A 13,106-nucleotide genomic window follows, 5' to 3' on the forward strand; every position below is an offset into this window, starting at 1 on the left:
TGTCGCAGAGTGGACAGACTGCATGGCTAAGGATATCTTCTGATGCCATTAATCCATGAATTTTAAGGTCTTATCCTGTAAACATTCAGCACACGTGTTTAATAGTATGTATATGAATACTCATATTAACTTCACTTCCTCTCTGTTGTGGAGAGAGTTTATAAAGTCTGTGTCAGATGAGAGAACCAAAGTTCGAGGTGTACCGGTAGTTCGGAATAGGAGTCCTAGTACGAACTACCTAGTTCGAGCCCCGTGTAGCCACGCTGCACGGGGTTCAAACCAGCGGGGTTTTAAAAATGGCGGCTCCCCGCTTATGCAAATGAAGCCCGGGAAATTCAAATCCCGGGCTTCATTTGCAAGTGCGGTATGCCTACATTACCCTCCTAGTTCGAACTAGAAGGGTAGTGTAGACATACCCTGGGGGACTTTCTAGAAAATACACTGTGGGGAAACAGCTTTGTGCCTGGGTAACCGGACTAAGTGTAATGGCTTGTGCCACTGAGGGGGTCAGACTGGATGACTGAGGATATCTTCTGATCCCATGAATCTTAAGATCTCATCCTGCTAACACTCAGCACAAGTGTTTAATAATAAGCACACATATTTAATAATACCACCACCATTCAGATGCTTAACTTCACTGATTCTCTGTTGTGGAAAGGATTTATAACGTCTCTGTGAGATGAGAGCAATGTTTGTGCTGCAAATCTGTGAATGAAGACTAAGGGTTTTAAATACAGCAGCCTGCATTTAACCTATGTCCATGTTCAGGCAGGTGAATATGTGGCTTATCAGAAACGCTGGGTGCTGAGAACTAGATCCCATTGTTGCAGACACAGTAATCTTGTATCTCAAGCCAGGTACGGAGAGAAATTAATATGGATTTGGGATCTAAGTCCCGTACGCTGTTAATGGAATATCTAGACTAAAACTTTTGTCCATAGTGGCAGAGTCTAACACGTGTGTAACGTCACTAGGGACAGAGTCTGGGGAGAATGGGGATGTGGAAAGGATTAAAGCCCCTTCTGAAATGTCTCTAATTTGCCTTCTCCCCCTGCCAGGTTGCAGAACACCCAAGTCTGTGTCTAGCTCAGCCCCCAGCCTTCAGAGCCAGGCAGAGGAGATGGCCATGGCGGAGCTGGTTAGGGTCCAGGAGGTGGCTGTGTATTTCTCTGAGGAGGAATGGGATTTGCTGGACCTAGGCCAGAGAGCCCTCTACAGGGATGTGATGCAGGAGAATTATGAGGCTGTGAACTGGCTGAGTAAGGATTCCTGTCCCCTTGGGTATCAGAAGCTGGGTGGGATCTGGAGCATCTGGGTTGGGTTTGGTTCAGGGTCATTCATTGTCTTTTCCCACAATGTGATGAGTATCTGCCCCAATAATCGTGGCTCTTCTGTGAAAGACTGTCCCCTCCATACCGCCTCCCAGGGAAAGCAGGTTGAGGGACTTAACAGTGGAGCTGCTCTTCTCACAGCTAAGGTCTCAGTGCACTTCCTCCCTATCTTGCCCATCTTATGCCTTGACTGTAGGTGTGAGTAGAAGGGCTCAGGCAGGAACAGCAGGTACTAGAGGTCTTGCTCTGGATCTGGGTCTGGCTGATCTTTGTGCCTGCAGGTTCCCCTTGTGGCAGTGGGCTGAGCCACTGGAAGGTGGGTGCAGTTCCCTAAGTCCTTTCTGCCTGTAGCTAATCTCTGTGACATGGTGTTCTTGCCAGTGGGAGGGACTGAGGGAGGGTGGATGAGGCAGTTCACGTTCTGTGAGTATTTTGTTGGAGGTAGCTCTGTAGTAGAGAAACGTGAGCAGAGCTCTCCTTGCATTTCAGGCACAGGTTGGGTTTCCTTTCAAAAGTTCAGCTTCATTCTCTCTGGGGCTCACTTGCCTCTGTGTGCAGTTGAGATAAATCACGTCATCTGTGTTGTGTTTTTAGAGTGAAATATCTTCGAGTAGGGACTTTTTCTTCCTGTGTAAATGTCTGGCTTCGTGCTCAGGAGACCTGTGTTCAGGTCTCTGCCCGTCACAGTCTTCCTGTGTGACCTTGATCAAATCCCTTAGACTCTCTGTGTGCAGTCACCTCTCTCTTTAATAGCTATTATGGAGTGTCCCTGTTTCTCAGGGCTGGGAAGGATATCAACATTAAAGAGCAGTGATGCTTAGCTCCATATGTGCACCCCAATAGCACAGTGGGGTCCTGATTTACACCAGAGTTCCCAGGTGCTGCTGTGATCGATAATTTTGCTTCCCGCAGCGATTGCAATGCCATTAGAATTGCTGCTCACGCCACAGAGCGTTGTTATGGCTGTTCAGGGCGGCTCTTTCTGGAGCTCTGATGCCAGCAGCACTGGCAGAGCCTGCGGCTTATCCATGCAGCACAGCTCAGGGTTGCCGCTAAGAAAGATCCAGGCTCCGTTTGGAGGCTAAGTCACTCTGCCAAGTTTATTGTGAAAAGGAGCAGCATGCTAGTGTCCTACTTCCTCAGGCATAGGTATAGTGAGACTTGTCCCAACCCAATAACGGTACCAGTCAGTCAGCAGTGAGAATGCTGCCCCTCAGCCAGCATCAACATGCCCCTCCTGAGACTTCTCATACATTGACACAAACAAGATGCATATTCCATGTGTTCTACCCCCTTAGCCTCCTGCCTGTTACTTTGAACAAAACATCCGTATCCATTATCCCCTCATCCCGCTCTTGTGCACAAGGGTCAGTGTCTTTCTGAGCCATCTCTTAGGACTGTGTTTGCAGCTACTGCGGAGATGTGTGTGTTGATTGGCCTCTTCCTGCTCAGGATGTGCTTTCCTGATTAGTTGGTACCAGTGCTCCACCATTCTGGCAAATTCCAGCCTGTTCTAGTTCAAAAAGAATGGACATACACAGCTGCAATAAACCTTTTGCGAAGTGTGCTGAGTGCCATGTCAATGGGAATGTTCTGATGTGATGACTATGATTATTTTATTGAACAGCAGTAGCACAGGGATCTCCATGGTCATGTCACAGGTGGATCTTCTGAACAGAAAATGAAGTTCCAAGAAGGGGTGGGGCCAAAGCTGAGGGAAACACACTCACAAGGTGTAAAGGTGATAGATTCTGTGCAGCCCTGGAGGGGCACCAAATCAAAGGCCAGGCTGGCCACAAGAGCCAGTCTGGGAAACCACACAAAGGCTGCTGTTGGCAGAGTAGAATGAAGGCTGCAGAGGGGGAGCTGAGCAACAGCCACAAGCACCAGAGAAGCAGCACGGCCCAGCTCCGCCCTGGCTTGCCCCAACAGAAGCCCAGCGCCATCCTGGGCAGCCATGGGAATGGCAGCTGTTGTGGCCGGGTTGATTTAGTTGGGATTGGTCCTGCCTAGAGCAGGGGGCTGGACTTGATGGCCTTCTGGGATCTCTTCCAGTTCTATGATTCTATGATGAGATAACATGATCTTGGTAACTAATTGACCATTCATTATCAGTGGGAAATAGGTCAGTGGAGGGATGGTAGGAGTTACTATAGAGAACTTTCTGGGTGTCTGGCTGGTGAGTCTTGCCCATGTGCTCAGGGTTTAGCCGATCGCCATATTTGGGGTCGGGAAGGAATTTTCCTCCAGGGTAGATTGGCAGAGACCCTGGAGGTTTTTCGCCTTCCTCTGTAGCATGGGGCGCAGATCACAGCTGGAGGATTCTCTGCATCTTGGAGCCTTCAAAGTATTTGAGGGCTTCAATATCTGAGATATAGGTGAAAGGATTATTCTAAGAGGGGTAGGTGAGATTCTGAGGCCTGCACTGTGCCTCAGATGATCATAATGGTCCCTTCTGATCTTAAAGTCTATGAGTCTATGAGACACAGGCAGTTGGGATCAGGAGTGTGGCACATAGGCAGGGCGTGAAGCAAGCAGCCAAGGATTCACTTAGATGCTCAGGCAACTTCCTCTGGGTATGTCTACACTACAAAGTTAGTTCGAACTAACGGACGTTAGTTCGAACTAACTTTAATAGGTGCTACACTAGCGCTCCGCTAGTTCGAATTTGAATCGAACTAGCGGAGCGCTTAGTTCGAACTAGGTAAACCTCATTTTACGAGGACTAACGCCTAGTTCGAACTAGCTAGTTCGAACTAAGGGCTGTGTAGCCCTTTAGTTCGAACTAGTGGGAGGCTAGCCCTCCCCAGGTTTCCCTGGTGGCCACTCTGGCCAACACCAGGGAAACTCTATGCCCCCCTCCCAGCCCCGGACCCCTTAAAGGGGCACGGGCTGGCTACGGTGCCCGTGCCAGGTGCAAGCCTGCCAGCACCCAGCTAGCAGACCCTGCACCTGGCACGGCACAGAGCCACCCACCCGATGCCCCCCAGCCCACCCCCTCTTGCCGGGACCAGGCTGGAGGCTCCCGGGAGCTTGCCCTGGACCGCAAGAGGCGGGCACCTTCCTGGGCTAGTGCGGACATCGTGGACCTCGTCCACGATCTCCGCACTAGGCACAGGAAAGTGGCCGTCTAGGGCAGGAGAGCTGCCAGCCTGGCCACCCAGGACCAGGTGTGCATGAAAATCAAGGGGGTCCACTGAGACCCCCGACACTGAGCCCTGAGCTTACAATGGCCGTACTGGGTCAGACCAAAGGTCCATCTAGCCCAGTAGCCTGTCTGCCGACAGCGGCCAACCCTAGGGACCCTGGAGGGGATGGACCGAAGACAATGACCAAGCCATTTGTCTCGTGCCATCCCTCTCCAGCCTTCCACAAACTTTGGGCAGGGACACCACTCCTACCCCCTGGCTAAGACTGCTCCATGGACCCAACCTCCATGACTTGATCTCACTTCCCTTTAAACTCTGTTCTAGTTGTAGCCTTCACAGCCTCCTGCAGCAAGGAGTTCCACAGGTTAACTATTTGCTTTGTCAACAACAACTTTCTCTTACTAGTTTGAAGCCTGCTACCCATTCCTTTCCTTTGGTGTCCTCTAGTCCTTCTTGATGGGAACTCAGGAAGAACTTTTCTGAATGCACCCTCTCCACCCAACCCCTGCTTTTAGAGACCTCTATCCTGTCCCCCCTCCGTCTCCTCTTTTCTAAGCTGAACAGTCCCAGTCTCTGTAGCCTTTCTTCATCTGGGACCTGTTCCCAACCCCTGATCATGTTAGTTGCCCTCCCCTCTCCCAGCCTTTCTCTTCCCCTCTCCCACCTCCTTTTCCCAGTCTCCCCCAGTTTTGTTCAATAAAGACAGAGTCAATGTTGGAAGAAACGTTATCTTTATTTTGTACATCAATAAGAAGGGGGGCTAGGGAAGGGTAAGTGGAAGGAGGTGAGGGAGGAATGGGGTACGAGCCCCCGATGGGGAGGACTGGGCTGGCTCTGCGGGCTTCTGGGGGTGGAAGCTCTCCTGCAGCCCCCCAATTACTCCCTCTCCCCAGATGGCAGCCTGCGGCAAGTGCAGCCGGGCTGATGGCCGAGTGGTGTGATGTGCCCAGTGTGGGCACTCAGGGCACTCCAAGCCAGAACTTCTTTGCAAGCGGGGCACCCCTTAGAACTGTCTGTCCGGGGTGGGGGTCGGGACCCTTTAAGCGCAGCCCTCGGCTAGCCTGAGACAGCATCTCCATGCTCTAAGTCCTCCTTTTATGCCCTGCCGGCACTGCTTCCGGCCATCCTTAAGCCCTGTTCAGAGTCCACTCAATGTGGACTTACTAGTTCGAACTAGCAAAACGCTAGTTCGAACTAGTTTTTAGTTCTAGATGCGTTAGTTCGAACTAGCTTAGTTCGAATTAACTAATTCGAACTAAGTTAGTTCGAACTAACTTTGTAGTGTAGACATACCCTCTGTCTCCTCCTGGCCCAAGTAGAACATCTGAGCCAAAGATCAGGGCAGGGCAAGCCCATCAGCCAGGGGTTTTATGGACAGAGACTTGGGGAGCTAGAGAACTGCTGGGTCCTTCATCTCCAAGTTCTAGTGACCTGCCATGTGGCAGCTGCTGTCTGAGCCCTGCCTGGGGACCTTGGTGTCACATCTTCATACCCTCACTAGAGCTCCCCTTCTGAGCAGTGTGTTCCTGTCCAGCTGTGGGATTCCAGGCGGATGGACCGGGCTGTGAGGGGGGCTGAGTTGTACCCTAGAGAGTGAAGCAGAGCGCTTAGCTGCCCTGGGGAATGAGCTGGTCCATTCCCAAGGTGGGGGAGTGATGCATCTTTACTGCAGGGGAGTGTGTCCTGCGATCTTGTACCAGCCAGAGCCCAGTCTCTGCAAGGTGGGGAAAGGAGCCTCTCTGGGTGGGGGACTCGGATCCTGGCTCTGGAAGCAGTAATGGCAAAGACCTTAATGAACAAGATCAGCACTTGGTTCATTGCTCTCCAAACAGGATTTCCACTCTCCGAAACTGATGTGATCTCCTGGGTGGAGCGAGAGGAGGAGTTGCGGGTCCCAGATCCTCCGAGCTGCAAGGAAGGGGAGATGATCAGCAACACCCACACAGGTAAGCAATCAATTAAACTGTCTCAGAAACCAATTTCTGCGTCTACAGCAAATGTAACTTGTGTGTTTTCATGAAGTCTGACTGACTGTTCAGCTTGTCTTCAACTCCAGTAAGAGTGTGGTGGGCAAGGAAAGTCTGGGTTCTCTTCTCTGTGGAAGGGTTGTGAAGGAGGACAATGAATTCAGCTCATTGTAATTGACCATTATTTGAGCGCGTGTCCCCTTTTCTATTCCTCTTTTAGAGTTTCCTTGCAGTTCATCATGGAGAATAACTCCTATCTGGATCATTTCTCTATTCCAACAGGTGACGGGACACTGACTGAGAACCATGAGAAGAGTCTTCAGCAGGAAGGACTGGAGGAAGTGTCCCCATGTGAAATATTATTGAGACATTCTGAAGGACATGTTTTCCAGATACGTGAGCAAGGAGAGAGCTGTGAGAGTCAGCATGGCCCAGAAAAGCAGCAGGGAAACCATCTAGGAGAGGGACAGGGTAACTCCAGTAGCAGGAGCACAGGGGAGAAAAGAAACACAGAAACCGTCCAACAGGAAATCCCCCATCAACCGTCACCCTGCATGTGTAGTGACTGTGAAACTCTCCCTGAACATCAAAGGGTCCATACGGGAGAGAAGCCCTTCAAGTGTTCTGACTCTGGTAAAAGCTTCAGTGAGCACTCACACTTTACAAACAATCAGAAAATACATACAAGAGACGCACCCCATAACGGCTCTGACTGTGGGAAAAACTTCAGTACAAACTCACACTTGGTTATCCATAGGATGGCTCACACAGGAGAGAAACCCTTCAATTGCTCTGACTGCGGGAAAAGCTTCAGTAGAAGCTCACACCTTTTTGACCATAGGAGGACCCACACAGGAGAGAAACCTTTCAATTGCTCTGCATGTGGGAAAAGCTTCAGTCAGAAGTCAAACCTTCTTACCCATAGGAAGAGCCACACAGGAGAGAAACCCTTCAATTGCTCTTACTGCGGGAAAAACTTCAGTAGTAGCTCAAGCCTTGTTACCCATAGGAGGAGGCACACAGGGGAGAAACCTTTCAATTGCTCTGACTGCGAGAAAAGCTTCAGTTGGATTTCATACCTTGTTAGACATAGGAGGACCCACACAGGGGAAAAACCCTTCTACTGCTCTGACTGCGGAAAAAGCTTCAGTAGCAACGCAGACCTTTTTACCCATAGGAGGATCCACACAGGAGAGAAACCTTTCAATTGCTCTGACTGTGAGAAACGCTTCAGTCAGAAGTCAAGCCTTGTTAGACATAGGAGGACCCACACAGGGGAAAAACCCTTCTTCTGCTCTGACTGCGGAAAAAGCTTCAGTAGCAATACAGACCTTATTACCCATAGGAGGAGCCATACAGGAGAGAAACCTTTCAATTGCTCTGACTGTGGACAGAGCTTCAGTTTCAGCACAAGCCTTGTTAGACATAGGATGACCCACACAGGAGAGAAACCCTTCAGTTGCTCTGACTGTGGGAAAAGCTTCAGTAGAAGCTCATACCTTTTTAACCATAGGACCACCCACACAGGAGAGAAACTTTTCAATTGCTCTGCGTGTGGGAAAAGCTTCGGTCAGAAGTCAAACCTTCTTACCCATAGGAAGAGCCACACAGGAGAGAAACCCTTCAATTGCTCTGACTGCGGGAAAAACTTCAGTAATAGCTCAAGCCTTCTTACCCATTGGAGGATCCACACAGGAGAGAAACCTTTCAATTGCTCTGACTGCGGGAAAAGCTTCAGTCAGAAGTCAAACCTTGTTACCCATAGGAAGAGCCACACAGGAGAGAAACCTTTCAATTGCTCTGACTGCGGGAAAAGCTTCAAAACAGACTCAGGCCTTGTTACCCATAGCAGGATCCACACAGGAGAGAAACCTTACAATTGCTCTGACTGCAGGAAAAGTTTCAGTCAATGCTCCTGCATTACTAGCCATCAGAATACATACAAGAGAGTCTCCTTATAAAAGCTCTGATTGCAGAAAAGGCTTCAAACACAGGTCAGACTTTGTTAAAGATTAGACAGTCCACAGATGGGAGAAAACCATTCAGTTATTCTGACTGTGGGGAAAGCTTCAGTAGGCGCTCAAATCTTCTTAGCCTTTGGAGGACCCACACAGGGGAGAAATGTATAACCTGAGTTCCCTTTAAGCTGCCTGGCCAGGTGGCTGTGGTCCCAGAGGACCACTTTGGGAGGGCCTTCTGGCGTACTGACCTGGCCACTGGCACTCACCTTTCTGCTCTCTGGGGCTTCTCACCACCCGGTCCTGCTGGGGCAACTCCTTATTTTCCCCTCACCAAGGCCCCAAGCTGAGATTCCCACTCCCACCCCCGTCTCTGAGCAGCGGTACAGACGCTGAACCTCTTCATGTCTCAGGAGAGAACAGTTTAGGGCCCAGTTTCCTGGGATAGCACTTCCCAAATGGGATCAAACCCCAAAGAATGGGGTAAGCCCCATTTAGCAATGAAAGGGGAATGTGTACACCGATTGCTCCCATAGGTAGTAATTGTTTACACTGGGCTTGATAGTAAGTAAAAGTGGTTTTATTAAGTACAAGCCGTTGGATTTAAGTGGTGATAAGTGAGAACAGGCAGAGCAAAGCAGATTACAAACTCAAAGGTAACAAAAAATGTTTTGTTAGTGCTCCACTGAAACTTCAGTACAAACTTTTACAAACTCCCCCTAAAACCTCTTTCCCAGCTGCCCCTCCAAACCAGGGCTCTCCCCCACCCTGGGGTCTTTGGCTTCTTCCTTCAGATGCAGCCCAGCCAAAAGACCAAGTTCTCCAGGTGGATGTTATTTCCAAATAACGGCTTGCAGTGTAGACATGCACTGTAATTCCGAAATAAGGCTGCTGTGTAGATGCACCCCAAGGGTCACTGACCAGTGGCCTGGGCTCCCCATACTCAGGAATCCCAGTGTGGTTTCTGTGGTCCTAAGTTCGGCTTCTGAGGGCTGCAGGAGAAAGACCTGGTGTGGACAGGGAAATCCCAATGAACCTCCCAGCAGAGCGTGACTGGTCCCATCTCAGAGCCCTGGTTCCGTCTCTGGGTATAGTTCCTGCTGAGCTTTTCTGTACTACTCCAGATCATTTGTTCAGGTGAACTTGTGTTTTTGTTTTAATACAATGACATATAGAACTTTTAAACTAACACAGACATGTAATGAGGCAAGAAATAAAGCAGGTTTAGCCACTGCAGAAGAAAATGAGTAAGTTTATTTATTTCCTAGATTCTGATGCTTAAAAGATTTCCTTATGTTTCACTCTTATAAATGTGAACGTGTTGAATAACCTACCCTGTGTTGTGGGTTTTCTCTCTCTGTGAAGGCCATTGGGTCATGCACTTGATCTCTGGTTAGTTAGATGTGCAGACGACACAACACAAGTGAGAACTTACCAGAATAAAAGCGGCGAGGAGTCCTGTGGCACCTTATAAACTAACTGAAGTGTTGGAGCATAAGCTTTCGTGGGCAAAGACCCACTTCGTCAGATGCATCTGACCAAGTGGGTCTTTGCCCACGAAAGCTTATGCTCCAACCATTCAGTTAGTCTATAAGGTGCCACAGGACTCCTCGCTGCTTTTGCAGATTCAGACTAACAGGGCTACCCCTCTGATAACTTACCAGAATGTTCATTGTATTTTAACCATATGCTAGCCTTTGCCATAAGCTCTGTGTGGAGTTTAAGCAATGACAATGGTCAGTATCTCTCAGCGGTGGGGCTGGAGCAAAGGAAGATGGTGGGGCATGACAGTTGCCCTGACATGGTGACATCCCCCCACCTCCCACAGATGCCCCTGTCTGCAGGTTTCTAATCTCCCAACCAAAGCCCTCCAGGCCAGGTACAGCTGAGCTGGACCAGCTACAGCCTGGCCACCGGGCTGCTATCTCAGTGCAGACATACCCAGAACGATTCCTTTTGAGTTGGTGTCTCAGGGAGTCTCTCCACTTTCCAGCCCCCCATATGTGAATGCTGCTCTCTGGGGGTGCCTGGGAGAGTTGGGCTGGTTGCAGGGCATGCACGTCTCTGCCCCAGGGTGGCAACCTATGGGGATACCTGATGCGGCATCCCGAATGGTTGGAGCACTTCAATCAGGCATGGGCTAGCCGGGCAGCTACCTGGGGCACCTGATATAAGGGGCGCTGTGCCCCCTTACAGCTGATAACTGCCATCAGGCACCACGTGCCCGTATCGCGAGCTGCAGCAGCTCCCACCAGCCACCCTGCAGCGGTTGCCCGAGGCAGGGGCTGTGTTAACCCCTGCAGCGCTGGCCAGCAGCACCTTCCCCCCGCGGCTGCGGGGCCCTGCATGGCCAGCCTCAGCCTGCTCCCAGCGGCACCAGGCTGAGCACCAGCGGCGCCTCCTGCCTCTGCCAGCTCCTTGCGCCCTCCCCCACATTCTGGGAAGGGGCTGGGCCACACATGTGCCCTTCCCCAGCCCAGGGCGCTGGAATGGCTCGATCTGGCCTGAGGAAACCCCCTCCAAGGGGAAGCAGGGATGCTGCTGTGGTGTCCCTGAGAACAGTCAACCCACTTATCTGTTGACCCAGCGGTCTGCAGCCTGTGGCTCATTTCCCCTTCCTCACCTGGGCGGGGACTTGGCTGCGAGTGATGGTGTCCTGTTTCTCAGGGAGCTCTGACCAGTGGGCTGGGATGGGGCTTGGCAGAAATCTTTCCCAGAGACACAAGCTGGAGAGATGTTTGTGGGGAAGCATTTTGTAAATGTCGATGGATGTAAACGGTTCCTGCAAGTGGGGGGTTTGAAGCTTTCATTTAAAAATTTCCTTTGTCCTGTTGTTTCTGCTCTGTGGTGTTATCCCATTTGTCTGCCATGCAAAAGGTCTGTGTCAAACCCAGGAGGAAAGAGCCCCCCTCTTTCTCCAGTCAATTCCTTCTCTGCTCCCTCAGGCCCACTCCTGTCTCTCACACAGCCCCAGCTGTTTTGCTTTCTGCCCTGGTGTGTACCCTTCCCTGGTGCTATAATACCATGGGAAGGGATCCTTTGCCAGCTTCTTAACTAGTAGCTCGTTTAGGGCATGTTTACACAGCAGAGCAAAAGTCAAACTAAGATACACAACTTATCTACTTATTTGTGTAGTTGAAGTCAATATAGCTTCACTTGGCTTTTGATGCTATCGACAGCAGGTAGTAGAAGGAAGAGACCTTTCCCTTCCCTGAAATGGGGGTTACTGGAGTCAGAGTAGGAAGTCTACCAACTTGTACTTAATTTGAAATAACAGCTTGCTATGTAGACAGGCACTTTATTTCCAAATAACACTCCAGTGTAGACATGCTCTTATTGTCCCATCACAGAGCTGATGCTGAAGGACAGGAAGCTACAGAGTGCTGAAAGGGAGCAATCAGCTACTGAGGGTCCCCCCCCCCTTCTTTCATGGTTGGGGGAATTTTCTTCTGCTCTCCTATGAGATTGGAAATGTTAGTTAGTTTCCTCCCTGCTGGGTTCTACTAGAGAAATCAGAGACTTTATCTACCTGAGAGCTGGAGAAAGCTGAGACTGAATTGCCTTGTATGCAGAGAATGTAACAGAAGGGAGAGCATTGTCTAGAACCTATGACTCTGAGAATAAGAGTCACATACTCTACTAACTGAGCTAGCTGCTCTATGTGCAATGTCCCTCCCGCAATACCCTGTCACAGGATAGAGGATCAGCATGTTCTCAAATGCTTGATTCAAGGCTCTGTCCTGTCCCCAGTGGGGCTCTCTGGTCTGTGTGGGGAGGCCTAGGCACACTGACCTCTTTTACCACAAGAATGGCCCCATTTCATTCTCTCAAGTAACAGGAGAAGAGTCTGTAGCAGCAAGGGAAGGTCCCCTGAGTGAATCCAGGCAGAAACGCCATGTCTCACGTTTTGCAGCAACCCTTTCTGCCCTGGCAGACACTGCCCCTTCTCTCACTGGTCTGGGCCTGGCATCCCTCTCCTCCCAGTACCACAGAAAACCCCTTGGCATGAGCCTGGGAAAGCTAGAGGACCCAGGCCTGTTGCCCCCGAGAGGCTTGTGCCTTGGCCTCCTCTGCCAATGGCAGCCGGCTCTCCCGGCTGCCCTCTGTGCGCTGCTGGCCAAAGGAGGCAGCAAGGCAGAAGTGGGGAGAAGCAGCAAGTCCCACTGAGGCCGACAGCTCCGGCTTAAGCCTCCAGCCCCAGCACAAAACGTTCAGTCCGGCCTCTGTTGCTCCCTCCTCAGAGGGGAGGAAGAAGCCCTTTTGCCTCAGGCTGGGGGAGGCGACAGGAGGCCTCCTCTCACAGCCTTATGCTTTGCTTCCATGCCAGCTAGAGTTCCCAAGGGTCCAGTTCTGAACCGGAATGTCCAGTATTTGAGCTTTCTGTTTGGAAAACAAGCTGAGAAAGTGTAAATGAGGAAATAGAAATGCCGGGTATTTTCTAAATAAGCTGGAATGTAGATTGTGAGGTAGTATCAAGTGAGTCCAGTATTTCTGTGGAACCATCTGGCAACCCTAATGCCGACAATGGCAGAGGCCAGGGAGCTCCTTGGCTGGCCGCAACCTCAGCCACTTCCTGCTTCATGGCCCAGGCCCAGGCAGTTCAGGTGATAGGGCCATGATAAGGTGGGTGCATAATTGGCTGGATAACCGTAGTCAGAGAGTTGTTGTTAACGGTTCTAAATCCTGCTGGAAAGGGAT

General features: G+C 50.6%; 1 protein-coding gene across 1 annotated transcript; it reads left to right on the forward strand.

Moving 5' to 3' along the window:
* Positions 1 to 380: 380 nt before the first annotated feature.
* On the forward strand, positions 381 to 9,770 carry LOC149522858 (uncharacterized). Its single transcript, XM_089771015.1, is given in 4 exon segments — positions 381 to 1,262; positions 6,316 to 6,429; positions 6,733 to 8,383; positions 8,385 to 9,770. Coding segments are annotated over 4 exon segments (2,079 nt in total). The 5' UTR covers positions 381 to 1,030; the 3' UTR covers positions 8,467 to 9,770.
* Positions 9,771 to 13,106: the final 3,336 nt, after the last annotated feature.

The sequence above is a fragment of the Pelodiscus sinensis genome, chromosome 19 (genome assembly GCF_052426305.1).
Source record: "Pelodiscus sinensis isolate ZL-2025 chromosome 19, ASM5242630v1, whole genome shotgun sequence".
Classification (NCBI taxonomy): domain Eukaryota; kingdom Metazoa; phylum Chordata; order Testudines; family Trionychidae; genus Pelodiscus; species Pelodiscus sinensis.